Below are 27,640 nucleotides of genomic sequence, written 5' to 3'. Positions count from 1 at the left end.
AAGTTCTCCCCCTGATTATGAATTACCTATTATTCCTGAGGGTTATGTTATGGATGAGGAAGATGCTAGAACTATCTTTGCTTGCAAAGATAGATATGATCTTAAGAAGTTGTTAGCTAAATGGAAGTAGCAATCTCTTAATGCTAGAATGAAACCTGATCCCGCTTTTGCTACTTCACCTATCTGTGTTACTGATAAGGATTATGAATTCTCCGTTGATCCTGAGATTACTACTTTGGTTGAATCTGATCCTGTTTATGGCCTTGAATCTGAAACTGTTGTGGCACATCTTACCAAGTTGAATGATATAGCCACCCTGTTTACTAATGATGAGAAGTCTCGCTATTATTATATTCTTAAGATATTTCCGTTCTCATTAAAGGGTGATGCTAAGAATTGGTTTAATTCTCTTGATCATGGTTGTGTGCGTAGTCCCCAGGATATGATTTATTACTTCTCTGCTAAATATTTCCCTGCTCATAAGAAACAAGCTACCTTGCGGGAAATATATAATTTTGTGCAAATCAAAGAAGAGAGTCTCCCACAAGCTTGGGGGAGGCTTCTCCAATTACTTAATGCTTTGCCTAATCATCCTCTTAAGAAAAATGAAATACTTGATATCTTTTATAATGGACTAACCGATGCTTCCAAGGACTACTTGGATACTTGTGTTGGTTGTGTTTTCAGGGAAAGAACAATTGACGAAGCTGAATTACTATTGAATAATATTTTGACTAATGAAAATAATTGGACTCTTCCTGAGCCAATTCCTGAGGCAATTCCTGAGCCAATTGAGCCAACTCCTGAGCCTATTCCTAAACCTACTCCGAAGAAGAGAGGCGTTCTATTTCTCAGTCCTGAAGATATGCAAGAGGCAAAGAAATCAATGAAAGAAAAAGGTATTAAAGCTAAAGATGTTAAGAATTTACCTCCTATTGAAGAAATACATGGTCTTAATATACCGCCTGTCGAAGAACCACGTTGTCTTGATAACCCGACACAGGTAGTAAAGGTAAATTCTCTCTATAGATATGATAAAGTTGAAATCCCCTCTACTAAATTTCATAGCCCATGCTTAGATGAATTTGATGACTTTATGGCTAGACAAGAAAGTTTTAATGCTTATGTTGGTAGAGAATTAAAGAATAATGCTTTCGAGATAGGATGCTTGAGTGATTATATGGCTAGAGTTAAAGGTGAACTTAAACTCATTAGCAAATATGCTTCTATGGTTGCTACTCAAGCTGAGCAAGTACTTAAAGCTCAAAATGATTTGCTTGATGAATTAAATAATAAACATGTCTTTGTTGTTAGAGTGGCTACTAGAACTGGTAGAATGACTCAGGAACCTTTGTATCCTGAAGGCCACCCTAAGAGAATCGAGTAGGATTCTCAGAGAAATAATTTATAGGCGCCTAGTTCTTCCAAAAAGAAGAAAAAGAAGAACGATATGACTTTGCATGCTTCTAGTGAACCTGTTGTAGACACACCTGAGAATCCCAATGATATTTTTGTTTCTGATGCTGAAACACAATCAGGTGATAAACATGACCCTAGTGCCAATGTTAATGATAATGTTCATGTTGATGCTCAACCTAGCAAAAGTAATGAAGTAGAGATTGAACCTGCTGTTGATCTTGATAACCCACAATCAAAGAATCAACATTATGATAAGAAAGACTTTGTTGCTAGGAAGCATGGTAAAGAAAGAGAACCATGGGTTCAGAAACCCATGCCCTTTCCTCCTAAACCATCCAAGACAAAGGATGATGAGGATTTTGAGCGCTTTGCTGAAATGATTAGACCTATCTTCTTATGTATGCGTTTAACTGATATGCTTAAATTAAATCCTTATGCTAAATATATGAAGGATATCATTACAAATAAAAGAAAGATACCGGAAGCTGAAATTTCCACCATGCTTGCTAATTACACTTTTAAGGGTGGAATACCAAAGAAACTTGGAGACCCCAGGGTACCAACTATACCATGCTCCATTAAAAGAAATTATGTTAAAACTGCTTTATGTGATCTTGGAGCCGGTGTTAGTGTTATGCCTCTCTCTTTATATCATAGACTTGTATTGAATAAGTTGACACCTACTGAAATATCTTTGCAAATGGCTGATAAATCAACTGCTATACCTGTCGGTATTTGTGAGGATGTGCCTGTTGTGGTTGCAAATGTCACTATCTTAATGAACATTGTTATTCTTGATATTCCCGAGCGATAGTATGTCGATTATCCTTGGTAGATCATTTTTGAATACTGCAGGGGCTGTTATTGATTGCAACAAAGGCAATGTCACTTTTCATGTTAATGGTAACGAGCATACAATACACTTTCCGAGGAAACAACCTCAAGTTCATAGCATCAATTCGATTGGAAAAGTTCCAACTATCATTATTGGAGGTTTTGAATTTCCTATTCCTACTGTCAAGAAAAAGTATGATATTCTTATTATTGCGGATGTTCATATCCCTGTTGAGGTAACTTAGTGTCATTCGAAATTTCTCCGGTTCCGTGTTATTCGGAATGATTTTGTTAACAAGACTTGATCAACCTTGTTAGTGGATTCATTTTGATGATCATGAGATGGATGAAACTAGAAGGCACAACCTTCTGTAGCCTCTTTTTATTTTATGTTATTTAGAATAAATAAAGCAAAAATAGTATTATCTGTCTGTTTTCTGAATTATCCGTGCAATAAAAAATATCCCGAAAATAAAAGTGCTCCAAATGCCCTGAAAATTTAGTATGATTTTTTATGGAATATTTGATGATTTTAGGCACTGAAAACACTGCAAGAGGGGCAAGCACCTGGCCACGAGGGTGGAGGGCGCGCCCCCCTGTCTCGTGGGCCCAGTGTGGCCCCCCTCCATTTATTCCTGCACCCACACACTCCATCTTCTTCCCAAAAAAATGCCCATCCAGCTCAAGCACGAGTTCTAGCTCATTTTGCTGCGATTTTTTATCTCCTTGCTCAAAGCTACATTCACAAAACTGCTTTGGGAGATTGTTGCTTGGTATGTGACTCCTCCATTGGTCCAATTAGTTTTTGTTCTAGTGCTTTATTCATTGCAAACTTTTAATGCATTGGTGACCCTGTTCTTGAGCTTGCATGTCAAATTTATGAGGTCCCAAGTAATTCTAATGCATGATATAGGCTCTAGGCACTTGTAGGAGTAGTTGCTACCAATCTTGTTTAGTTTTATTCACTTTTATTTTGAAGTTACTAAAATTTCAGAAATTTTTCAGAAAAAGAAATATGTCTAGGAGAATGTATCAAGGTGGTTCCTCAATAAAAAAGGACCCAGGCTTGCTATGCGTGAGCAAGACGATGAACTAACGAGGGACGCAGAAGTGCGAGCTTGTGAGTGGCCATCAGATGATTTTATGGTCAATGCAGGCTTTAAGGAGGAATTTGACGCATATGTGCGTAATGCCGATCTAGAGGACTTCTTACAAGATAAGTGTCCTCAGTACTATTTATTGTCTGATTCATTTGTGAGAAGGTTTAAATATAAATGTTCACGTAATTCTTAGAGTGTCCTGTTTGATATTTATGATAAATCTTACACCATGGACTTAGAGGATTTTACAACTGCTTGCAAACTACCGCAGTGGGGCAATGTTAATGATCCCCACAAATCTGAATTTAGAGACCTTCTTGCTAGTATTACTGTGGGAGAATCTAGGGATATAGCACAAGCTACCATAGGGAGCATTCATTTTCCTTCTATACATTATTTTTCTCTCTTCATTGGCAGATGCATTAATGGTAAAGATGAAGCATGTCACATGTGTGTCCCTGATCTTTGTGTCCTCAAGAGTGTCGTGTTAGGTTATAAAGATTACAACTTGGGGGCAATAGTTGCACGTAGGTTGCATAATAATGGTAGGGCTGGAGATTTATTTGGAGGAATTTATGCGACCCGTGTGGCTAATTATCTTGGTATAGCCCCACGAGAGGGGGATATGGTGTTGCCTCCTGCTTATTTAGATTATGACGCTATGGTCAAACATCATTTTCTTAGGAGGAATGAACAATTCCTCCAGTATTGACTAATCTTTGACAGACATAGCTCTGTCCATGCTACTCTACCCGCTCCTTTCCTTTTTGATTACCAGGCAAAAGGAAGATATGTTGTTACCAGGGAAGAAGCAGCTGAACACGAGGGGAGAGCGGAGGCGGCTCGCCAACATGCCGCAGCTCAGGAGGCATTTGCTACTGCATCTCAGTACTACCCCAGTTACAACTACGGATATCAGCCAGGCTACCCTTGGCCTTAGACCAACTTAGGCAAAAGCCTAAGCTTGGGGGAGTACGTATTTCTCACCGACTTTACATTCATGTTCACACACTATTCTAGTCGTCAGTGCTCATACTCTTTCATTGTATTATCCATGCTAGTTTAATTTCCTTTTTCTAGCTTTCTTCTTGTGTGTTTGATAAACCTTAAGAAAAACCAAAAAAATAGTTAGTTTAATTTCCATGCTTGTAGTAGAAATTAAAATGAAAACCCCAAAATATTTCTCGTTCTTCTTCTTACTTGTTGGGAGCTTTCCCATGTAAATAGTTTTATTTTCTTTTCTTTCCTTTGGGGGTCAAGAGTAGAAGACCATATTGAAAATGCTTAGTGGCTCTCATATGCATGATTGTTGATTTAACTTGAAGCCCATATTACTTTGTCTTCTCTCTTGAGTTGAATGCTTGCAGATTCCAGCTTAGTCCAATGCACGTGCACTATTATTATTATACACATTGTTCGGTTGTGCAAGTGAAAGGCAATAATGACGATATATGATGGACTGATTGAGATGAGAGAAGCTGGTATGAACTCGACCTCTCTTGTTTTTGTAAATATGATGAGTGCATCATTCCTGATTCGGCTTATTATGAAGTAAACATATTTGCAATGACATTTAGAGATTATAGTCGCTTGTGCCATGCTTGATTATCTATGAGTTATAATGGTTTACCTTGCGTGCCAACATGCTATTAAAATGATTATGATGTGGTATGATGGGATGGTATCCTCCTTTGAATGAATTGAGTGACTCGACTTGGCACATGTTCACACATGTAGTTGAAACAAATCAACATAGCCTTCATGATATTTATATTCATGGTGGATTATATCCTACTCATGCTTGTACTCGGTGTGAATTAATTATAATGCATGTTTATGACTGTTGTCGCTCTCTCAGTTGGTCGCTTCCCAGTCTTTTGCTAGCCTTCACCTATACTAAGCGGGAATACTGCTTGTGCATCCAAACTCCTTAAACCCCAAAGTTGTTCCATTTGAGTCCACCATACCCTTCCTATATGCAGTATCTACTTGCCGTTCCAAGTAAATTTGTATGTGTCAAACTCCAAACCTTCAAATAAAATTCTGTTTTGTATGCTCGAGCAGCTCATGTTTCAACTAGGGCTGCCTATATCTTCCATGCTAGGTGGGTTATTCTCAAGAGGAGTGGACTCCGCTCCTCATTCACGAGAAAGGGCCGGTAACCGGGATGCCCAGTCCCATGATCAAAAAGATCAAAGCAAATCAAAATAATTAAATAACCCCCCCAGGGCTGTTGTTAGTTGGAGGCACTCGTTGTTTCGAGCAAGCCATGGATTGATGCTTGTTGGTGTTGGGGGAGTATAAACTTTTACCATTCTGTTTGGGAACTGCCTATAATGCATGTAGTATGGAAGATACAGCCGTCTTATAGTTGTTGCGTTGACAGTGAAAGTATGTCGCTCAAAATGTTATTCATCTCTATTTTAAAATCGAGCTCTGGCACCTCTACAAATCCCTGCTTCCCTCTGCGAAGGGCCTAACTATTTACTTTTATGTTGAGTCATCACCTTCTTATTAAAAAGCCCCCACCGGAGAGCACACTGTCATTTGCATTCATTACTATTGGTTTATATTGGGTATGACTTGACTGGATCTCTTTTACCATGAATTACAATGTTTAGTCAGTCCTTGATCTTTAAAGGTGCTCTGCATTTATGTTTTGCGGTCTCAGAAACGGCTAGCGAGATACCATTTTGTTATATCATATTATGATTGTTTTGAGAAAGTGTTGTCATCTGAGTTTTATTATCATCGCTCGCTAGCTGATTATGCCATTGATATGAGTAATTGTGAGACCTAAGTGTTATTGTGAGTATGGTTACTTCATAATAATTGCTGAAAACCTAAATGCTGGCTTTACATGTTTACAACAACAAGAGCAAATAAAGTTTGTAAAAGTTTTTCTTTACTTTCAGTTTATCAACTGAATTGCTTGAGGACAAGCAAAGGTTTAAGCTTGGGGGAGTTGATACGTCTCCAACGTATCTACTTTTCCAAACACTTTTGCCCTTGTTTTGGACTCTAACTTGCATGATTTGAATGAAACTAACCCGGACTGACGTTGTTTTCAGCAGAACTGCCATGGTGTTGTTTATTGTGCAGAAAACAAAAGTTCTCGGAATGACCTGAAAATCCACGGAGATAAGTTTTGGAAAATATAAAAAATACTGGCGAAAGAATCAAGACCAGGGGGCCCACACCCTGACCACGAGGGTGGGGGGCGCTCCCTCCCCCCTGGGCGCGCCCCCTGTTTCGTGGGCCCCCTGAGGCTCCACCGACCTCAACTCCAACTCCATATATTCCGTTTCACGGAGAAAAAAATCAGAGAGAAAGTTTCATCACGTTTTACGATACGGAGCCGCCGCCAAGCCCTAATCTCTCTCGGGAGGGCTGATCTGGAGTCCGTTCGGGGCTCCGGAGAGGGGGATTCATCGTCATCGTCATCATCAACCATCCTCCATCACCAATTTCATGATGATCACCGTCGTGCGTGAGTAATTCCATCGTAGGCTTGCTGGATGGTGATGGGTTGGATGAGATTTACCATGTAATCAAGTTAGTTTTGTTAGGGTTTGATCCCTAGTATCCACTACGTTCTAAGATTGATGTTGCTATGACTTTGCTATGCTTAATACTTGTCACTAGGGCCCGAGTGCCATGATTTCAGATCTGAACCTATTATGTTTTCATGAATATATGTGTGTTCTTGATCCTATCTTGCAAGTCTATAGTCACCTATTATGTGTTATGATCTGACAACCCCGAACTGACAATAATTGGGATACTTCTCGGTGATGACCGTAGTTTGAGGAGTTCATGTATTCACTATGTGTTAATGCTTTGGTCCGGTACTCTATTAAAAGGAGGCCTTAATATCCCTTAGTTTCCACTAGGACCCCGCTGCCACGGGAGGGTAGGACAAAAGATGTCATGCAAGTTCTTTTCCATAAGTACGTATGACTATATTCAGAATACATGCCTACATTACATTGATGGACTGGAGCTAGTTCTGTGTCACCCTATGTTATAGCTATTACATGAGGAATCGCATCCGACATAATTATCCATCACTGATCCAATGCCTACGAGCTTTTCACATCTTGTGCTTCGCTTATTTACTTTTCCGTTGCTACTGTTACATCTACTATAAAACTATTATCTTTACTTTTACCATTGTTACCTTTATTATCATACCACTTTGCTACTAAACACTTTGCTGCAGATACTAAGTTATCCAGGTGTGGTTGAATTGACTACTCAACTGCTAATACTTAAGAATATTCTTTGGCTCCCCTTGTGTCGAATCAATAAATTTGGGTTGAATATTCTACCCTTGAAAGTTGTTGCGATCCCCTACACTTGTGGGTTATCAGCGATGCTTTCTCCTTCGCGAGGCCAGAAATTATATATGTAATTACGATCACGATGAACAAGATGCATAGGATAGAACTTCTGGTGAAATTCCAACTTCAATCATTTATAATTCCAAGATCCCGTATCATCACATAGCCTATACCATGTCAATGCATCTCCCTTCAAAGATAAAGGGAAGACCTTCCTTGATCATTGGGAATACCTGCAAGCTTAAATAATCCACAAACTTCATCCACAAAGATAAGGTGTAAATCGGGATGCAATGTTCCATCTCCTGCAAAGGGATTAGCTAGCAGTTTCTCTATCATACCCGAAGGAAACTCAAAGTAAATATTTTCAGTAGGTTTAGTAGGTTGAGGAGCAACTCTTTGCTCTACTGTTTGGGGTGAAGATACCTCGAACAAGCCCCTCAAAGGATTAGTTTCCATAGTAACAAGTGACAGAAAATTTCAGCACACTATATAAATGTTTCCTTACCAAGTTCCACTCACCAAAGGCGCTTCATTCCTCGGCAACGGCGCCAGAAAAGAGTCTTGATGACCCACAAGTATAGGGGATCTACCATAGTCCTTTCGATAAGTAAGAGTGTCGAACCCAACAAGAAGCAGAAGGAAATGACAAAGCGGTTTTCAGTAAGGTTTTCTCTGCAAGCACTGAAATTGTAGGTAACAGATAGTTTTGTGATAAGATAATTTGTAATGGGTAACAAGCAATGAAAGTAAATAAAGTGCAGCAAGGTGGCCCAATCCTTTTTGTAGCAAAGGACAAGCCTGGACAATTTCTTATAATGAGAAAAGAGCTCCCGATGACACATGGGAATTATCGTCAAGCTAGTTTTCATCACGCTCATATGATTCACGTTCGGTACTTTGATAATTTGATATGGGGGTGGACCGGTGCTTGGGTACTACCCTTACTTGGACAAGCATCCCACTTATGATTAACCCCTATTGCAAGCATCCGCAACTACAAAAGAAGTATTAAGGTAAACCTAACCACAACATTAGACATATGGATCCAAATCAGCCCCTTACGAAGCAACGCATAAACTAGGGTTTAAGCTTCTGTCACTCTAGCAACCCATCATCTACTTATTACTTCCCAATGCCTTCCTCTAGGCCCAAATAATGGTGAAGTGTCATGTAGTCAATGTTCACATAACACCACTAGAGGAGAGATAACATACATCTCATCAAAATATCGAACGAATACCAAATTCACATGACTACTAATAGCAAGACTTCACCCATGTCCTCAGGAACAAACGTAACTACTCATAAAGCATATTCATGTTCATAATCAAAGGAGTATTAGTATGCATTAAGGATCTGAACATATGATCTTCCACCAAGTAAACCAATTAGCATAAACTACAAGGAGTAATCAACACTACTAGCAACCCACATGTACCAATTTGTGGTTTTGATACAAGATTGGATACAAGAGATGAACTAGGGTTTTGAGAGGAGATGGTGCTGGTGAAGATGTTGATGGAGATTGACCCCCTCCCGATGAGAGGATCGTTGGTGATGATTTACCCCTCCCGGAGGGAAGTTTCCCCGGCAGAACAGCTCCGTCGGAGCCCTAGATTGGTTCCGCCAAGGTTCCGCCTCGTGGCGGCGGAGTTTCGTCTCGTAAGCTTGTTTCTAATTTTTTCCAGGGTAAAAGCCTTCATATAGCAGAAGATGGGTACCAGAGGGCCACCAGGGGGCCCAGGAGACAGGGGGCGCGCCCAATAGGGGTGGGCGCGCCCCCACCCTCCTGGCCTAGGTGTGGCCCCCCTCTAGTAGTTTCTTCGCTCAATAATTCCTATTAATTCCAAAAATGACTTCCGTGGAGTTTCAGGATTTTTGGAGCTGTGCAGAATAGGTTGCCAATATTTTCTCCTTTTCCAGCCAGAATTCCAGCTGCCGGCATTCCCCCTCTTCATGTAAACCTTGTAAAATAAGGGAGAATAGCCATAAGTATTGAGATATAACGTGTAATAACAGCCCATAATGCAATAAATATTGATATAAAAGCATGATGCAAAATGGACGTATCAATGACTTAAAACACAAAATAAAACAATCAAAGACACATATCATACAAGACGCTCCAAGCAAAACACATATCATGTGACGAATAAAAATATAGTCTCAAGTAAAATACCGTTGGTCGTTAGAAGAAAGAGGGGATGCCACTCGGGGGCATCCCCAAGCTTAGTTGGTTGCTCATTCTTGGATAATAGCTTGGGAGGCCGGGGCATCCCCAAGCTTAGGCTCATCTATCCTTCTTTCATCCATCGTAAGATAACCCAAAACTTAAAAACTTCAATCACACAAAACTCAACAAAACCTTCGTGAGATCCGTTAGTGTAAGAAAAATAAATCACTAATATAAGTGCTTTATCAAAACAATTAATATTTTGTTTTTGTATTATATCTACTCTATTTCAAATTTCCTATGGGAAAAACTCATCAAAGAAAACCATAGAGCCATCAGAATAAGCACACAATACAGAGAAAACAGAATCTATCAAAACAGAACAGTCTGTAGTAATCTGACTTTTGCGAATACTTCTGGAACTCAATTTTTTTACCAAATTAGGAAGACCAGGGTAATTTGTATATTAATCTTCTGCAAAAATAATCAGAGCAAAAGCTCTTTTCTGTGATTTACGAAAATTATTTTCGTGAGCACAAAGTTTCTGTCCTTTTCAGCAAGATCAAACAACTATCACCCAAGAAGATCCTAAAGGATTTACTTGGCACAAACACTAATTAAAACAGAAAAAACACAATAATAACAGTAGGATAATTGTGCTAACACTCAGGAACAGAAAGTAAAAAAGCAAAAATAAATTTTATTCATTGGGTTGCCTCCCAACAAGCACTATAGTTTTACACCCTTAGCTAGGTGTAAGGCAAGGATCTAAGTTTTGTCATCTTTGGTTCAAGATCCATAAGATGCCCTCATGATTGATTCATAAGGTGGCCTGATTTTTGTTCTAGGAAAGTGTTCCATACCTTTCCTCAAAGGTAATTGGAACTTAATATTTCCTTCTTTCATATCAATCACGGGACCGATAGTGCGTAAAAACGGTCTACCAAGAATAATTGGACAAGACGGATTGCAATCAATATCAAGAACAATAAAATCTATGGGCACATAATTCCTATTTGCAAGAATAAGAACATCATTAATTCTTCCCATAGGCTTTTTAATAGTAGAATCCGCCAAGTGCAAATTCAAAGAACATTCTTCAAGATTAGTAAGATCAAGCACATCACATAAAGATTTCGGAATTGTAGAAACACTAGCACCCAAGTCACACAAAGCAAAACACTCATAATTTTCAATCTTGACTTTGATAGTAGGTTCCCACTCATCATGTAATTTTCTAGGAATTGAAACTTCTAATTCCAATTTTTCTTCCAAAGCTTTCATCATAGCATCAAAAATATGTTTAGTAAAAGCTTTGTTTTGTTCATAAGCATGGGGTGAATTTAGCATGGATTGCAACAAAGAAATACAATCAATCAAAGAGCAACTATCATAATTAAAGTATTTGTAATCCAAAAGAGTGGGCACATCACTGGCTAAAGTTTTGACCTCTCCAAACCCACTTTCATCAATTTTTTCAACAAGATTTTCACCCTCCGAAATATTGGGACGCCTTCTACCTAAAGTTGACTCTTCTCTAGTCCCTTTTTCATCAATATTAACTTTACTAAACAAGAAATAAATAGAAGAAACACCAATCATTTTAAGATCTTCATCACTTTTGCGAAAGAAATCACTAGAAAACGCTTTTTTCTAAAAAAATCTCTTTTAGCTCTAAGCATAACGGTTCTTTTCTTACTTTCATCCATAGAAACATAAAGAGCTTTGATTGATTCATCTACCTTAGGCAAAAAAATCATCTTGAGATTTTCCACATCATGAGCAATTCTATCAACACTTCTAGACAAATCATCAATCTTATTCAACTTTTCTTCTATGGAAGTGTTGAAAACTTTTTGCGTGGTGATAAATTCTTTAATATTATTCTCAAGATCAGAGGTATTCCTATTATATTTTAAGATTGATTTCCATAGGAATTACCATAATTATTAGAGGAATTATTAGGAAAAGGTCTAGGATTAAAATTACCTCTATAAGCATTGTTGTTGAAAATATTTCTAGAGATAAAATTCACATCAATGGCATCACTATTTTGCTCAATCAAAGTAGACAAAGGCATATCATTAAAATCAATAGGAGCACTTTTACTAGCAACCAATTTCATAAGAGCATCAACTTTATCACTCAAAGAAGAAATTTCTTCAACCGAATTAACTTTTTTACTAGTAGGAGCCCTTTCGCTATGCCATTGTGAATAATTTGCCATGATATTATCAAGCAATTTGGTGGCTTCACCCAAAGTAATCTCGATAAAAGTTCCACCCACGGTAGAATCTAGAAGATTACGAGAAACAAAATTCAACCCCGCATAATTTTTTTGTATGATCATCCAAAGATTTAACCCATGAGTTGGGCAATTCCTTAGCATCATTTTCATCCTTTCCCAAGATTTTGAAACATGCTCATGTTCAAGTTGCTTGAAATTCGTGATCTGGGTTCTAAGGGAAATAATTTTTGCCGGAGGAAAATACTTAGTGATAAAAGCATCTTTGCACTTATTCCAAGAATCGATACTATTGCAAGGCAAATAAGAGAACCAAATTTTTGCAGAATCACGCAAAGAAAATGGAAATAATTCCATATTGACCACATCATTGTCCACATCTTTTTTATTTTGCATATCGCATAATTCCACGAAGGTATTAAGATGGGACGCGACATCCTCATTAAGACTATCAGAAAATTGGTATTTCATAACAAGATTCAGCAAAGCACTATTAATATCACAAGTCTCCGCACTAGTGGCGGGAGGAGCAAGCGGAGTGCCAATAAAATCATTGTTGTTGATATTTGAGAAAACACATAAGAGTCATGATGACTACACAACAAGATTGCACTCAAAACAGATCCGGCAAGAAAACGATGAACGGAAAAGGAGGGGCGAATAAAATGGCAAATTTTGTGAAGTGGGGGAGAGGAAAACGAGAGGCAAATGGAAAATAATGTAAATTGCAAGGAGATGAGATTTTTCATTAGGAACCTGGTTATGTTGAAGATCCTCCCTGGCAACGCCAGAAATTCCTTTTGATCGCTCTCTGACTATAGCGCTAGAAAAGCTCCTGTCTGTTAGGACTACGTCGGTATTTCCCAAAAGAGGAAGGGATGATGCAGCACAGTGACAGTGGGTATTTCCCTCAGTGAAGAAACCAAGGTTATCGAACCAGTAGGAGAACCAAGCAACACAACATAAACAACACCTGCACACAAATAACAACACCTCGCAACCTCACGTGTTAAAGGGGTTGTCGATCCCTTTCGGGTAACGATGCCAGAAATTGGTAATAGATTGAAATAGTAGATCGCAAATAAAATAAAGTGCAGGAAATTATTTTTGTATTTTTGGTTTAATAGATCTGAATAAAAATTCAAAGGAAAAGTAGATCGCAAGCAAATATATGAGAAAGAAGACCCGGGGGCCGTAGGTTTCACTAGTGGCTTCTCTCAAGAAAGATAGAAATGGTGGGTAAACAAATTACTGTTGGGCAATTGATATAACTTCAAATAATTATGACGATATCCTGGCAATGATCATTACATAGGCATCACGTCCAAAATTAGTAGACCGACTCCTGCCTGCATCTACTACTATTACTCCACACATCGACCGCTATCCAACATGCATCTAGTGTATTAAGTTCATGGAAAAACGGAGTAATGCAATAAGAACGATGACATGATGTAGACAAGATCCGTTTATCTATTGTGTAGATATAGATCCCCTCTTCTTATCCTTAGTAGCAATGATACATATTTGTCGATTCCCTTTCTGTCACTGGGATCAAGCACCGTAAGATCGAACCCACTACCGGGCACCTCTTCCCATTGCAAGATAAATAGATCAAGTTGGCCAAACAAAACCCAAATATCAGAGAAAAAATGCGAGGCTATAAGAGATCATGCATATAAGAGATCAAAGAAACTCAACTAACTTTCATGGATATAAAAAGATATAACTGATCATAAACTCGAAGTTCATCAAATCCCAACAAACACACCGCAAAAAGAGTTACATCATATGGATCTCCAAGAGACCATTGTATTGAGAATTCAGTGAGAGAGAGAAAGCCATCTAGCTACTAACTACGGACCCGAAGGTCTACAAAGAACTACTCACGAATCATCGGAGAGGTACCAATGGAGGTGGTGAACCCCATCCGAGATGGTGTCTAGATTGGATCTGGTGGTTCTGGACTCTGCGGCGGCTGGATGAATATTTCTTCGACTCCCCTAGGGTTCTGGGATTTTTGGGGTATTTATAGAGCAAAGAGGCGGTCCGGGGGGCACCAGAGGTGGGCACAACCCACTAGGGCGCGCTTGGGCCTCCTGGCGCGCCCTGGTGGGTTGTCCCCTCCTCGGGACTCCCCCAGGTGCAACTAGGGACCAACTTCTTCCTTTTGGCCCATAAAAATCATCATGGAGTTTCGTGGCATTTGGACTTTGTCTGATATTGATTTCCTGCGATGGAAAAACATGGAAAAAATAGCAACTGGCACTTGGCACTATGTCAATAGCTTAGTACCAAAAAATGATATAAAATGACTATAGAATGATTATAAAACATCCAAGATTGATAATAAAACAGCATGGAACAATCAAAAATTATAGATACGTTGGAGACGTATCACTCCCTCATATAAAATTGCAAGAATGATTACCGGTCTAGTTATCGGTTGCCTAGGGACAAATGACTTCCTTGTTAACAAAAGATATCCACTTTTATTACCTTGCAATTTATCCGTAGTTTTATTCTCGCAAAGTACTCGTAGTTTTATTCTTGCAAAATAGTTTCATACTTGTTTTAGGTAAAGCAAACATCAAGTGTGCGTAGAGTTGTATCGGTGGTCGATAGAACTTGAGGGAATATTTGTTCTACCTTTAGCTCCTCGTTGGGTTCGACACTCTTATTTATCGAAGAAGGCTACAAACGATCCCCTATACTTGTGGGTTATCAGGGGCCGACGGCCACAACGGGGAAACCCTAGATGGGTTTGGCCGCCTCCCCTAGGAGGCTTGGCCCCCAAGGCAAAGGGGGCGACAGCCCTAGGGGGCGCCCCCACCTCCTCTGGTTACGTGGGATGGGGTGAGGGGGTGCACACAATCCCTTAGTGGGCTGGGATGCCCCCTCCCCTTGGCCCATGAGGCTCCTCAACACTTGTCGGGGCCCCTGAAACCCCTTTCGGTCATCCTGGCCATAAACCGGTGCCCCTGGAACACTTTTGGACTCCGATACCCTTCGTCCTATATATCAATCTTCACCTCCGGACCATTCCGAAGTTCCTCGTCATGTACGGGATCTCATCCGGAACTCCAAACAACCTTAGATTACCACCAAAACAACTCAACTATACTTATATCATCACCAAACGTTAAGTGTGTAGACCCTACGGGTTCGAGAACTATGCAGACATGACCGAGACACATGTACGGTCAATAACCAATAGCGAGACCTAGATGACCATATTGGTTCCTACATATTCTACGAAGATCTTTACCGGTCGATCCTCGATGTCAAGGATTCAACTAATCCCGTATGTAGCTCCCTTTGTCTATCGGTATGTTACTTGCCCGAGATTCGGTCGTCGGTATCACCCTACCTAGTTCAATCTCGTTACCGGCAAGTCTCTTTACTCGTTCTGTAATACAAGATCCCGTGACTAACCCGTTAGTCACATTGTTTGCAAGCTCATTGTGATGTTGTATTACCGAGAGGGTCCAGAGATACCTCTCCGTCATACAGAATGACAAATCCCAGTCTTGATCCATGCCAACTCAACAGACACCCTCGGAGATACCTGTAGAGCACCTTTATAGTCACCCAGTTAAGTTGCGACGTTTGGTACACACAAGGTATTCCTTTGGTGTCAGTGAGTTGCATGATCTCATGGTCATAGGAACATATACTTGACATGCATAAAACGATAGCAATAAACTTGATACGATCATATGCTACATTCATAGTTTGGGTCTTGTCCATCACATCATTCTACTAATGATGTGATCCCGTTATCAAATGACAACTCATGTCTATGACTAGGAAACCATAGTCATCTTTGATCAATGAGCTAGTCCGGTAGAGGCTTACTAGGGACATGTTGTTGTCTATTATCCACACATGCATTTGAGTTTCCGGTCAATACAATTATAGCATGGATAATAAATGATTATCATGAACAAGGAAATATAATAATCACCACTTTATTATTGCCTCTAGGGCATATTTCCAACAGGCCGCCCGCCAGGTTGCGCCGCCACGCCGCCATGTCGTGCTGCCGCCGCACCTCTTGTACCCCGCCTTACTGATTCGGCCACCATCGCCATGCCTCGCAACTCCATCTCACTGACTTGCGGGACCGAGAAAAATAGGCGTTAGACAACTTCCCCTAAATTATACGGTCATTCAATGAGATGATTTTTACTGAAAGTATTTTACAGTACCTATTGGACATTTTTGAGAAGTAAAGTAGCTATTGGAGTTGCTCTAAACAAGGGAAATGTTTCACGACGGGGCACCGGCCGAAGCTTCGGCCGGTCGCATCCACGCGCGAACGTACCGAGCGACTCACCTAGCAACACGTAGGATGGAGGTCCCACCCAGGTGCGTCTTCTCCCTCCTGTTTCTCTTCTTCCCGTCGCTTGTCTCTCTCTCTCCCTGCTGCCATGGTCAACCTTCGCCAGCCGGAGGCCTCCCAAGGCGCCACCGCCATGGGAATCAGCCGATCCGGCTGCCCTTGGCCAGATTTGCTCGGATCCGCACCACCGGAGCTCTGCCTGCACTCGTCGAACCCGACCACGTCTGAGCTGCAACCCACCACGCGCGGAGCTGCAACTGTTGAACCTTTTTCCTCCCGGAACGGCACCGCGGGGACGATGGCCATGGGCAGGCGTGGGAGCTCGGTGGAGCAGCAGCAAGTAGCTGTGAAAATGGTTGTAGCAAATTCCAACATTGTTTGTAGCAAAACCAACTATGGTTGCAGCAAAATGACATCATCGTCATCGCGGGATTCACAGCTAAGACAATTGGTTTGAAGTTTTTTTCAATGCCGGTTGTAGCTTTTGTAACCATTGGTTGTAGCTTTTCATTTGTCGTCCATGGCTTACGGCTCCACGGTTGAAGCTTTTTTCGTTGTCGGGTGAAGCTTTTTTCATCGCCGGTTCTAGCTTTTCTTTGGTCGTTCATAGTTTTCCGTCGTATGAGTTGAAACTTTTTTCATAGCCGGTTGAAGCTTTTTTCGTCGTCGGATGAAGCTTTTTTCATCGCCGGTTGTAGCTTTTGTTTGGTCATTCATAGTTTTCCGTCGTACGAGTTAAAACTTTTTTCATAGCCGGTTGAGGCTTTTTTCGTCGTTGGATGAAGCTTTTTTCATCGTCGGTTGTAGCTTTTCTTTGGTCGTTCATAGTTTACCGTCGTACGAGTTGAAACTTTTTCCATAGCCGGTTGAAGCTTTTTTCGTCAGCGATTGTAGCTTTTCCGTCGTCGGTTGCAGCACTGGGCATCTCCCCTGGCGCTCGATTTTTTTGTTGCAAGCTGGATATGAGCGCGCGGCGAGCACGCCGGTGAGCTCCGATCGTTGACACTGGAGCTGCAATGGTGGCCATGGAAGCTACAACCGCAGGGGTGGGCTGTTGCATGGGGTGAAGCCGGTGACAAGGATGTCCGCCGAGGACTGGGACCGGCGACCAGGGCAGCCGGGAAAGACGGCTGGCAAGGACGGCGACCAGGGAAGAGGAGGGCAGGCAAGGGAGGGGAGACGACGAGGGGGAACGCGTGCGGCCGGTGAGACGGGGTTCACAAGAGGAAGACGACGCTCGTTACGCGCTCGTGAGAGGAAGACGATGACCTGGTTGGATAAGGATCCAACGGCTCGGGACGGGCCGATCTGGCGGCTAGGGTGCGACCGGCCGAAACGTTCGGCCGGCACACCGGCGCCTAGCATCGCCCTCTAAGAGCAAGTCTAGTAGAGCCCTCAAACCCCTAAAAATAACTGCTTTTTTACAGTTTTCGCCGAAAAAATGTCGTAGACTAGAACCTCTAAACCCTCAAACCCGTAAAAAAAATTAGAGGTCCAACCCTCAAATTGTTTCCCAACCTGTAGAAATGAGGGTTGGGAGGAACCCCCCCCCCCCAACCCGCACTCCTCTTTCCTCTCGCACGGGAGGGAAATTTCATCCCCGCCTCCCCGGCTCCTCCTGCCGCCTCCTCCCGCCGCCTCGCCCCGCGCCGGCCATGGAGGCCTCCGCCGCCACGCCCCCGCCCGCCGCCGCGCCTGCCACGCCCGCCGCTGCGCCCGCCGTGCCCGACTCAGGCCCCACCCCTGCCCCCGAACCCGCACCCACCCGGCACCCGACCGTGGCCGACGTGGTGGCGGCGACCCACGTCGGGGCCAAGCGGCGGCGGACGGGCCTCGCACCGCCTCCTCCCGCCTCCCCGGCTCCCGCCCCGGCCCCCGTCCCCGCCCCGGCGCCTGCCCCCGCCGCCGTGCCTGCCCCCAAGAAGAGCCGGCCAAAGGCGGCCTCCCGTGGGCCGCGAGGGGCTTCCTCCAAGGTCGCCGGCTCGTCCCCGGCCGTGAATAAGCCACGGAAGAAGCCCACGGCCCTGCCCGCCGCCGTTGTCGAACCTCCTCCCGCCGCGCACGATGTGTTCGAGGAAATGGCAACCCCATCCTCGTTCACGGACCTCCTCCAAGAGGCGGAGGTGGACCTCGGGGCTCCGCTTCTAGAACCCTTTAGGGTTGGTGATGACTTGGAGGAAGATGAGGAGGATTAAGGGAATGACGAGGATGAGGTGGCCGAGATAGGGGAGGAGGCATTCACCGCCGCTTCCCGCCCACACGCGCGGTCGACAAACTACACCGAGGCGGAAGATATCCTCTTGGTTCGTGCTTGGGAAGCTATGGGGATGGAAGCAAGCACCGGCACCAATCAAACCGGTAAACGGTATTGGCAAAGGATTGAGGACAACTATTGTAGGATCAAGCTGAAGAATAGTGGGTTCATCTCTCGCACTTACCGGTCGCTTCAAGGCCGGTGGGAGTTGATGAAGCCCGCTTGTGCTCGTTGGAGTGCGGCCATGGACCAAGTGAGGGATGCACCACCTAGTGGAACCGTGGAGAGTGACTATGTGAGTACATATCTCTTCACTATTTTGATTATGTGTGTGTACTATGCTATTGGTGGGTTCTTATGTGATTATGTGTGGTTGATAGGAGACAATTGCCGGCATGAGGTACAATGAGATGGTCGCTTCCAAGGGCAAGCCATTCCCATTTAAGCATGCTTGGGCAATTCTTCAAACCTTTGACAAGTGGAAGTTGAGGGATCAAGAGACCACACCCAAGAAGTCGGGCAAGCCCGAGGGAACCAAGAAGGGCAAGCTAAGGGTGAAGATGGAAGGAGAGGCATCAAGCCTAAGGGATAAGATGGAGCACATGATGAAGGCAAGAGAGGAATTGACAACAAAGACATTGGAGACGAAGCTTCTTATCATCGAGAAGAAGAAAGAGGTCAAGCTTGCACAAGTTGAAGCAAAGCGTGAAGAAGAAAAGCGCAAGGCCGACTTGGAGGAGAGGATGATCAAGCTCAAAGAGGCAAAGGTATGAAAAGAACTCATGGTGGAAGAGAAGGAGCACATGAAGATGTCCAAGAAGGACATGGATGAAGACCAATTGCAATGGTGGAAGGACTACAAGGAGGACATTGCGGAGAGGAAGAGGATGTTCCGTGGTGCGTCCTCTACTTTACGAGGTGACACTCCGATGAGTAGTTGTGGCGATGGTGGTGTGGACGACTCCACCGGCGCCTATGGAGATGCTTGATGGAGCCCGCATGTGGTCTAGGAGATGGCGCCGAGGTGCAACTTTTTGGTGATGGTGCCGATGAGAGGGGGAAAATGATGATTTTGTGATGTAAATTATTAAACCATGCATTAATGATTGCCATTTGGTAGTTTGTTTAGAGGTTGATTGTGTTCTTGTAGTCATAAATTGTGAGATGTCAAATGATAGATTTAAAGGTTGGGGTTGAGGCAAAGACTAGAACCCTCAAACCCAACCCTTAAACCCCTGTTTTTCAACCCTTAAAAGTGCAAAAAAACTGGCACTTCTCAACCCTTAAAACTGCTTTAGGCCTCGTTTGGATGCCAGGTGAATACAGCCCTGGGCACCAATCCCCCGGCGTGGATTTTCCTCGTGCATCCCCGATCCCTCTCAGCATGGGGAAGATGTCCCCACTGCCCCTGTTGCCCAAATCGTAATGGCAGGGAAGGAGAACCCCCACACATGCTAATGCAAATATAACAAAGAATTTACATGAAATAGACACGGATCATAGGTAATTCCACAGAAAATTCTAAATTTTTTCTACAAAACACATCTAAACTAGAAGTTTGAAAAATATTACAACTGAAATTCATCACTTCAAAAAGGTTTAAATATTGATTGGTTCGCATTTCACGGTGACCAAGTGTTGACCAAAATCATTTCGGGTGCCGACACGAAAGCAATCGTTACAGCCAGCACTGATGCATCATTGCTCAAGTTTGATCGCTACAAACTGTTCTAAATTATCAAGTTATGGTGTACGAAGCAAAGACACTTTTGAATAACATGAGCTGCAAGGCGATAAAGCAAGGCGACAATCACTAGTGCTTATCAGGTCTTCTTCCCACTCGGCTTCGTCATCAGGTAACACAGCTTCATGTTGGCTGAACTGTGAAAAAAGAAAGGAAGTTAGCATCATGTATCCAATTGACAAGTGTATGACTAGAGCTTGGATTTCTAGTAATGAACAACACGAATTGTTGATAAAAAGGATATTAAAACACAAAACAAACTACTACTTATGATTACTGTGGCATAAATTTTAGTAATGATTATTGGGAAGAAAATTGCATAATTTTAAAACTAAGGACAAAACAAACATGGATTTATGAAAGTGAAGTCTTATTATCTAAAAAAGAGGCAAGGAAGCCTAAGAACCAGTTCACAAACCAATACATTATGGCACTTTGTTTAGATGTCTAGGTGAAAACCAATACTAGGACTGTAGCTGGTATGACCAAAGAAAAGAACAAGAAAAAAATTGTATAGAAGATGGCACCTCTAGTCATGTTTCTGACAAAACTAACCATTCCAATGGAATCATGCAGTGATAGTCGCTGCACTCAGGCGCACCATTTTACAAAAAAAAAAACTGCCCATTTCAAGAATTTCTTCTCTGGAGATGAAGATTTTAGAGACATAATGAAGAGGCCTAGTTTGACACATGAAAATTACACACTGATGTCTTGCCTAGCTCAACACAAGGGGAAAGGTCACAAGATCTGGTATATAATCCAGAACAGAGGATAAGAAACTATATGACAAAGATTGATGTACTACAGAATAGAGGGAAACAAGCTTATAAAAAGCTCAAGTCAATAATGCCACAAAGTAAATAAATATAAAATGGATGTAGTGCAAAACAAGAAGGTGAACTGCTTACACACCTTATGCTATCTACGTCTCAGAAATCTCCTCCTTCAACCAATAAATCCGAAGATTTGAGTCCTTGGTATTGATGAATATTTCTCGATTCATTGGGCATTTGAAAAGCCACAATGCCTTTGCTTTTTCTGCAACTGATAAATCTTCCATTGGTTCTAGCGCAGCCACACAGTTTCCAATCGAGAAAATGTCATCTTGCTTTGATTCCTTCAACTCGTCAACCAGTTTTGATTGCTTTAATTCTAGTCCACCCTTCAGCAGTCCACCCATTTTGACCTCGACAAATGGGATTGTTGTGGTCAAGCATTATATCAACAAGATCTTTCTCGTATGCATGGTCCCAAGATGCCCTAGGCGCTGTCATAGCTACATTATTGAACCAACAATGGGGTACTAGTTAAATTTCACTCTACCACTACTTTACCTAAGAAAAGGTGATAAAAAAATTACAAAATAAACTCATGTTCGACTAGTTGTTATAATCAGCCCACATTTGCATCGTGATCTAATCTCTAAGAGTGTTTCCATCGTTTGCCTCATTGTGATGATGTTGGCTGACATCATCTCCCTCTGGAACATCAACATATGTTTCTGGTGGAATTAACGGTGGTTGGTGATCCAACCATGCATCATCACCACTTTGAGCTCTAATGATGTTATGGAATACAACACACGCCGCCGAATCTTGATTTGTGACTCTATTGGGTAGTGATTACCCACTTTCAAGATAGGGAAACGTTTTTTCAGAACACCAATGCTCCTTTCGATGTGGTTCCGGAGGATTGCATGGGTATGGTTGAACAGCTCCCTATGGTCGGCATAGCCCGTATTAGATGAGCGCCGCCTCCTAAATTCACTCAGGTGATACCGAACTCCTCGATATGGTGCAAGAAAATAAGGCGTGTTTGCATATCCACCATCTACGAGATAAAATTTTCCATTTGGCACATGAAACCCCTTGCTAATAGCAGAACGAAGAACTCCTGCATCTGATGCGGACCCTTCCCACCCACATGAAATAAATGTGAAATTCAGATCAAAATCACATGCAACCATGACATTCTGTGAGAGGGTTCCTTTCCTATTCCTAAATGGGGGTGCCTTATCTTCAGCAATAGTGATGGGGATATGTGTTCCATCTATAGCACCAATGCAGTTCTGCACATTGAAAAAGAAATAACAAAGTTGGTAGGTTTAGAAATCTATGTGGAGAAGTTTCAAAAATTCCATTGATATGGAGATGTGTGTGTAGTGGTTCACCTGGAAATATGGCCAATAGCGGTTGTTCGAAACAATCTTCGGGTGGGGCTGGAGTGAACTTGGAATCTTTATAAATCTTTGGGCTAGAGTTGGAATTAAGTCAAAAATCCTGTTTATCTTCCTATGAATTGTTTCTGCGCTGTGTTGGAAGTATTTTTGTAGATCTTGATTACTAGCATTGTGCGAAATCATGTACATGAACATTGCCAACTGCTCCTCGATAGCAACACACGACGTGCCTTTCAATAGATTCTCTCTTCTAAGGTAATCCACGATAGACTTGAAAATCTCAGGTTCCATCCGAAACTCAACCCTAGACCAACTCTCGTGGCCTTCTAATATTTCCTTAACCTTTGTAGCCCCAGATAAAGATGATGTGTGAACTGGATGCTTTTCCTCATAAAGGGAAGCATATAAAGCGGGAACCAAAAGGAAAAATAGTTCATCGTCTTCTTCTTGTTCTTGCAAGATAATCTTAATAATTTTATTTCTCCTAGAATCCATCACTATTATACCCAATGAAAACAAAATTAATACAATGATAATAATTATAAATAAAGCAATAATAATACCATCTCTATTATGGCTGCAAAGAACCAATAGCTAGGAGCCTAGGAAGCTCAGGAGTGAATACAAAGATAATACCATTTCTGTTGTAACATATACATACATAATTAAGAGCATCAGTTTTCTCATATACTAAAATAAGACCACTTTCAATACTAGGCAGAGAAAAACAACATCACAAGAGCAGTAGTTTTGCATAATTTAAGCTTCCTTAGTGGCCATGTCAAAGGGATGACTGCGTCACATACCTTTCTTTCTCCGAGTGTAAACTTCTTGTCACGCCCAATATGCGTCCCTATCCAAAAGGAACTCGAAGGTCCCACCAAGGATAGACCCGCATATCGAAACGCTTTTGCAAGGTGGATATCATTACATCAACATTACATAATAGATGGGGATACATACATAAGGCATACAATGCCACACGAATACAACATCACAATACATAAGAGCAACATCCGACTACGGATGAGTCATAAACAGAAACTCAAATGACATCCACCCTGCTAGCCCAGGCTGCCCACCTGGAACCTATTCCCTGATCGAAGAAGAAGCAGAAGAAGAACTCAACGCAAGCAAGCATCGCTCTCGCGTCATGATCATCGCATAACTTGTACCTGCAACTATTGTTGTAGTAATCTGTGAGCCACGAGGACTCAGCAATCCCATTACCATGGGTATCAAGACTAGCAAAGCTTAATGGGAAAGGAAGGGGTAAAGTGGTGAGGCTGCAACAGCGACTAAGCATATATGGTGGCTAACATACGCAAATAAGAGCAAGAAGAGAGAAAGTGGAACGGTCGTCAACTAGCAATGATCAAGAAGTGATCCTGAACTCCTACTTACGTTAAACATAACCCAAAACCATGTTCACTTCCCGGACTCCGCCGAAAAGAGACCATCACGGCTACACACACGGTTGATGTGTTTTAATTCGGATCTGGTGTCAAGTTATCTACAACCGGACATTAACAAATTCCCATCTGCCTATAACCGCAGGCACGGCTTTCGAAAGATTATACCCTGCAGGAGTGTCCCAGCTTAGCCCATGATAAGCTCTCGCGATCAACGAAGGATATACCTTCTCCCAGGAAGACCCGATCAGACTCGGAATCCCGGTTTACAAGACATTTCGACAATGGTAAAACAAGACCAGCAAGACCGCCCGATGTGTCGACAACCCCGATAGGAGCTGCACATATCTCGTTCTCAGGGCAACACCGGATAAGCTAAGCGTACAGGTACCGACGTAACCCAAGTTACCAAGGGATGGTCCCGCACGGTGCTCTAGTTTGGAGCAACGCTTAGACAAGCACTGGCCCGGGGGGGGGGGGCTGTAATAAAGATGACCCTTGGGTTAATTACTCCCAAGGGAAATATAGGTGGTGGTGAGGCAAATGGTAAAACCAAGGTTGGGCCTTGCTGGAGGAGTTTTATTCAAAGCGAACTGTCAAGGGGGTCCCATAAATCACCCGACCGTGTAAGGAACGCAAAATCCGGGAACATAACACCGGTATGACGGAAACTAGGGCGGCAAGAGTGGAACAAAACACCAGGCATAAGGCCGAGCCTTCCACCCTTTACCAAGTATATAGATGCATTAATAATATAAGAGATATTGTGATATCCCAACCAAAATCCTGTCCACCATGGGGAAATCTTCAACTTCACCTGCAACTAGCAACGCTATAAGAGGGCTGAGCAAAGCAGTAACATAGCCAGACAATGGTTTGCATAGGAAAGGTGTCAAGGTTAGAGGTTCATGGCAATATGGGAGGCTTGATAAACAGGTGATAGGTAACGCAGCATAGCGATAGAACGAAGCAACTAGCATAGCAATGATAGTAGTGAGATCCAGGGTAGCGGTCATCTTGCCTGAAATCTTGCTAGGAAGAAGAACGAGTCCATGAATAAGATGAATCCACGAAGACGGACCCAGCATAGACGAACGAATCCTCACGATCGCAACGAAACAGGAACTAACAAGAAGAAGCACACAACATAGTAAACACACCACACATGAACATGACATAACGCACACACAAGCATGATGCATGACAAAGCTACATGAAGCTACTCATGGCAAGAGATGATGCAAACGAGAGCAACACATCAAGGCAAGTTTAAATGAGGCCGGGAACAACATATAACAATTCCGGTAAGTCCTCATATGCATATTTCGAAATTGGTCCAGATCTGAACAAACATTAAGTTGAAGTTGTTAAACAGCAAGTTAAGATGCACCAAGATGATCCACACGAGATTCTAGTCAAGTTACATATAAAGTTCATTATATTTGGAGCTACGGCCTAAAAGATATGAGCAAAACAAGTTAAACATGGCATTGACGCAAAATGCATACAAACATCAAGCAAACACCTCAAAACAAGGATGCAACATGATAATATGAAACTACATGCAAAATCAAGCAAGTTTCATATAGAGCACACTCAAAACGGAGCAACGGTTCAACACACACACATGAAACAAGTTTAAAGGACCAGCTGTCCAAAACAGCAACTAGGCATATTGCAAGCATCAAAATAATATGCTACAACATCACAATATGAAAACAAAAGGCATGGGCATGATGTACAGGTAAAGCATTACAAAACATGAACACTGAGCTATCTCTAGAAATCACTATAACATGCTCAAACACACATGACAAGATTGCAAATAATAACAATTCAGACTTTGCAGAAAATAACATCAGGTTGCAATGTTTAGAGCTATCAAACAACATGTTACAGGAACTTATCATGGCAAACAAAGGCATGGCATGAATCTACTAATTTCATAGATCAAAAGTCCCTTACTGACCATGAGCCAAAAAGGACCAGAAAATATGATGGCACCCATGTAAACATGGCAAGTTATAATACAGATTCAAACATGGCAGAAACAGAATTATGAAGGCATGTAGATGAGCTTGTACCACTCACTACAGAGCAATACATGGCATGGCAAGGCACCCAATAGTAAGAAGGCATGTTTGTGAAGCTAAGCATGGCAAGAGCAAGTCCATAGGGTGCAAGGATCAACTACAACAACCTTGGCAAAATTGAATAACATGTAAACAATCTGTCAGAAAACATTTTGAAGCAAAAGTAGAGCACGAAAATGACATGCTAGACTACTCCATAATTTCAACCAGGGGCATGAATAGATAGAGAATAACCACATGTTCAAAACACCCTTACTGAAGTATCTCAAAATATGCATGGATCTCTCTGTAGCAACATGTTTACATGGCATCAAAATAACAGCAGAACAGGGACTAAAATCAGCAACACCACGATGCCTAGTTTGCATGCTTGTGCTAGTCACCACATTGATCATAAAAATACATGGTAAGCACCTCTGTAAAGAAGACATAGCATAGATCAGAACACATGTAGACATCAACCTCATAGGATGCACACATCAATCATGGCAAAAATGACAAATGAGCTCGTTCTGTTAACAGACAGCAGATAACATCATAAAGCACTCTTGCAACGATGATTCAGGCATCAAGATGAGCTCAAATGAATATGATGCAATGGAATGAAATGATGTACTCGTTGAGACGAACAATTTGACATATTACACACGCAAAACGGAGCTACGGATGCAGAGATATGATGTGATGAACATGGCATGATTATGTTTGAAAACAGGAACTTAGACGAAAATATACCCTCCGAAAAGTCAACTCGGGATGGAGATATCCGGGACGCGGGGATCCCGTTTGCTTCGTCTCCTGGTGGATCTGATCCATCTTCTCTCCGGCGAGGCGGGGCGGTTCCGGCGAGGATCTCTGGCGAGGAGGAGGTCGGAGGAGGCACGGGAGATGGCCGGGGAGGCCGGACGCGGGGGCGGCAAAGCTGAGGAGGACGACGGCGGGGTGGCCGGCCGGGGCGGCGCGGCGAGCGACTCGGGGCGGCGCTCGCCCGGAGGCGAGGAGGCGGCGGCCGCGGGCGAGCGGCCAGGGGCGGAGCCCGACGGCGGCGATGATCGGCGGAGCGGGGCGGGAGCCGGGAGGCGGGCGGCGTATCAGGCGCGCAGTGGCGGACGGGCCGCGCCGGCGGCGGGGAGCACGCGGGGGCGCGGGACGGCGAGCGCGGGCCCGGGCGGGCCTGCCCTGGGCCCCGCGGGCCGGCGGCGGCGGCTGGAGGCGGGGGGCCACGCGGCGGCCTCGGATTGGCCGCGGGCGGCGGCGGGGTGACGTGGCGAACCACGATTCGTCAGGGTGAGGTGGCAGCTGGACGTGTCCGGCCGTCGGCGGACATGTCCGGCGGCGTGGAGGGAGGATTTAGGGTTTCGGGGGATTTTCATCCGTGAATTTCGGGGGGGGGGCACATATTTATAGGTAGAGGGAGGTAGGAGAGTCCAAATGAGGAGCGGTTTTCGCCCACACGATCGTGATCGAACGACCGAGAGCATGGAGGGGAGTTA

At 42.9% G+C, this 27,640-nt stretch overlaps 1 protein-coding gene across 1 annotated transcript; it reads right to left on the bottom strand.

Annotated features, from left to right (window-relative positions):
• Positions 1-21,777: 21,777 nt before the first annotated feature.
• On the bottom strand, positions 21,778-23,246 carry LOC123078696 (putative nuclease HARBI1). The gene is made up of 3 exons (XM_044501289.1): positions 22,634-23,246; positions 22,090-22,531; positions 21,778-21,797 (listed from the first exon to the last, which is right to left on the bottom strand). The coding sequence occupies exons 1-3, from the start codon at positions 23,135-23,137 to the stop codon at positions 21,778-21,780; spliced, it is 966 nt and encodes a 321-aa protein (XP_044357224.1). The 5' UTR covers positions 23,138-23,246.
• Positions 23,247-27,640: the final 4,394 nt, after the last annotated feature.

Source organism: Triticum aestivum, chromosome 1B, assembly GCF_018294505.1.
Source record: "Triticum aestivum cultivar Chinese Spring chromosome 1B, IWGSC CS RefSeq v2.1, whole genome shotgun sequence".
NCBI classification, from domain to species: domain Eukaryota; kingdom Viridiplantae; phylum Streptophyta; class Magnoliopsida; order Poales; family Poaceae; genus Triticum; species Triticum aestivum.
This window is presented reverse-complemented; position numbering and strand designations above follow the sequence as displayed.

Bases quoted from the DNA above. Each gene is read 5' to 3' on its own strand.
- LOC123078696 (XM_044501289.1), bottom strand. From the start codon at position 23,137: ATGGATTCTAGGAGAAATAAAATTATTAAGATTATCTTGCAAGAACAA. The intron at 22,532-22,633 runs GTGAACCACTAC...TTCAATGTGCAG, and splicing joins GCTATTGGCCATATTTCCAG to AACTGCATTGGTGCTATAGA. The intron at 21,798-22,089 runs GTAATCACTACC...ACCTTTTCTTAG, and splicing joins TTTCCCTATCTTGAAAGTGG to GTAAAGTAGTGGTAGAGTGA.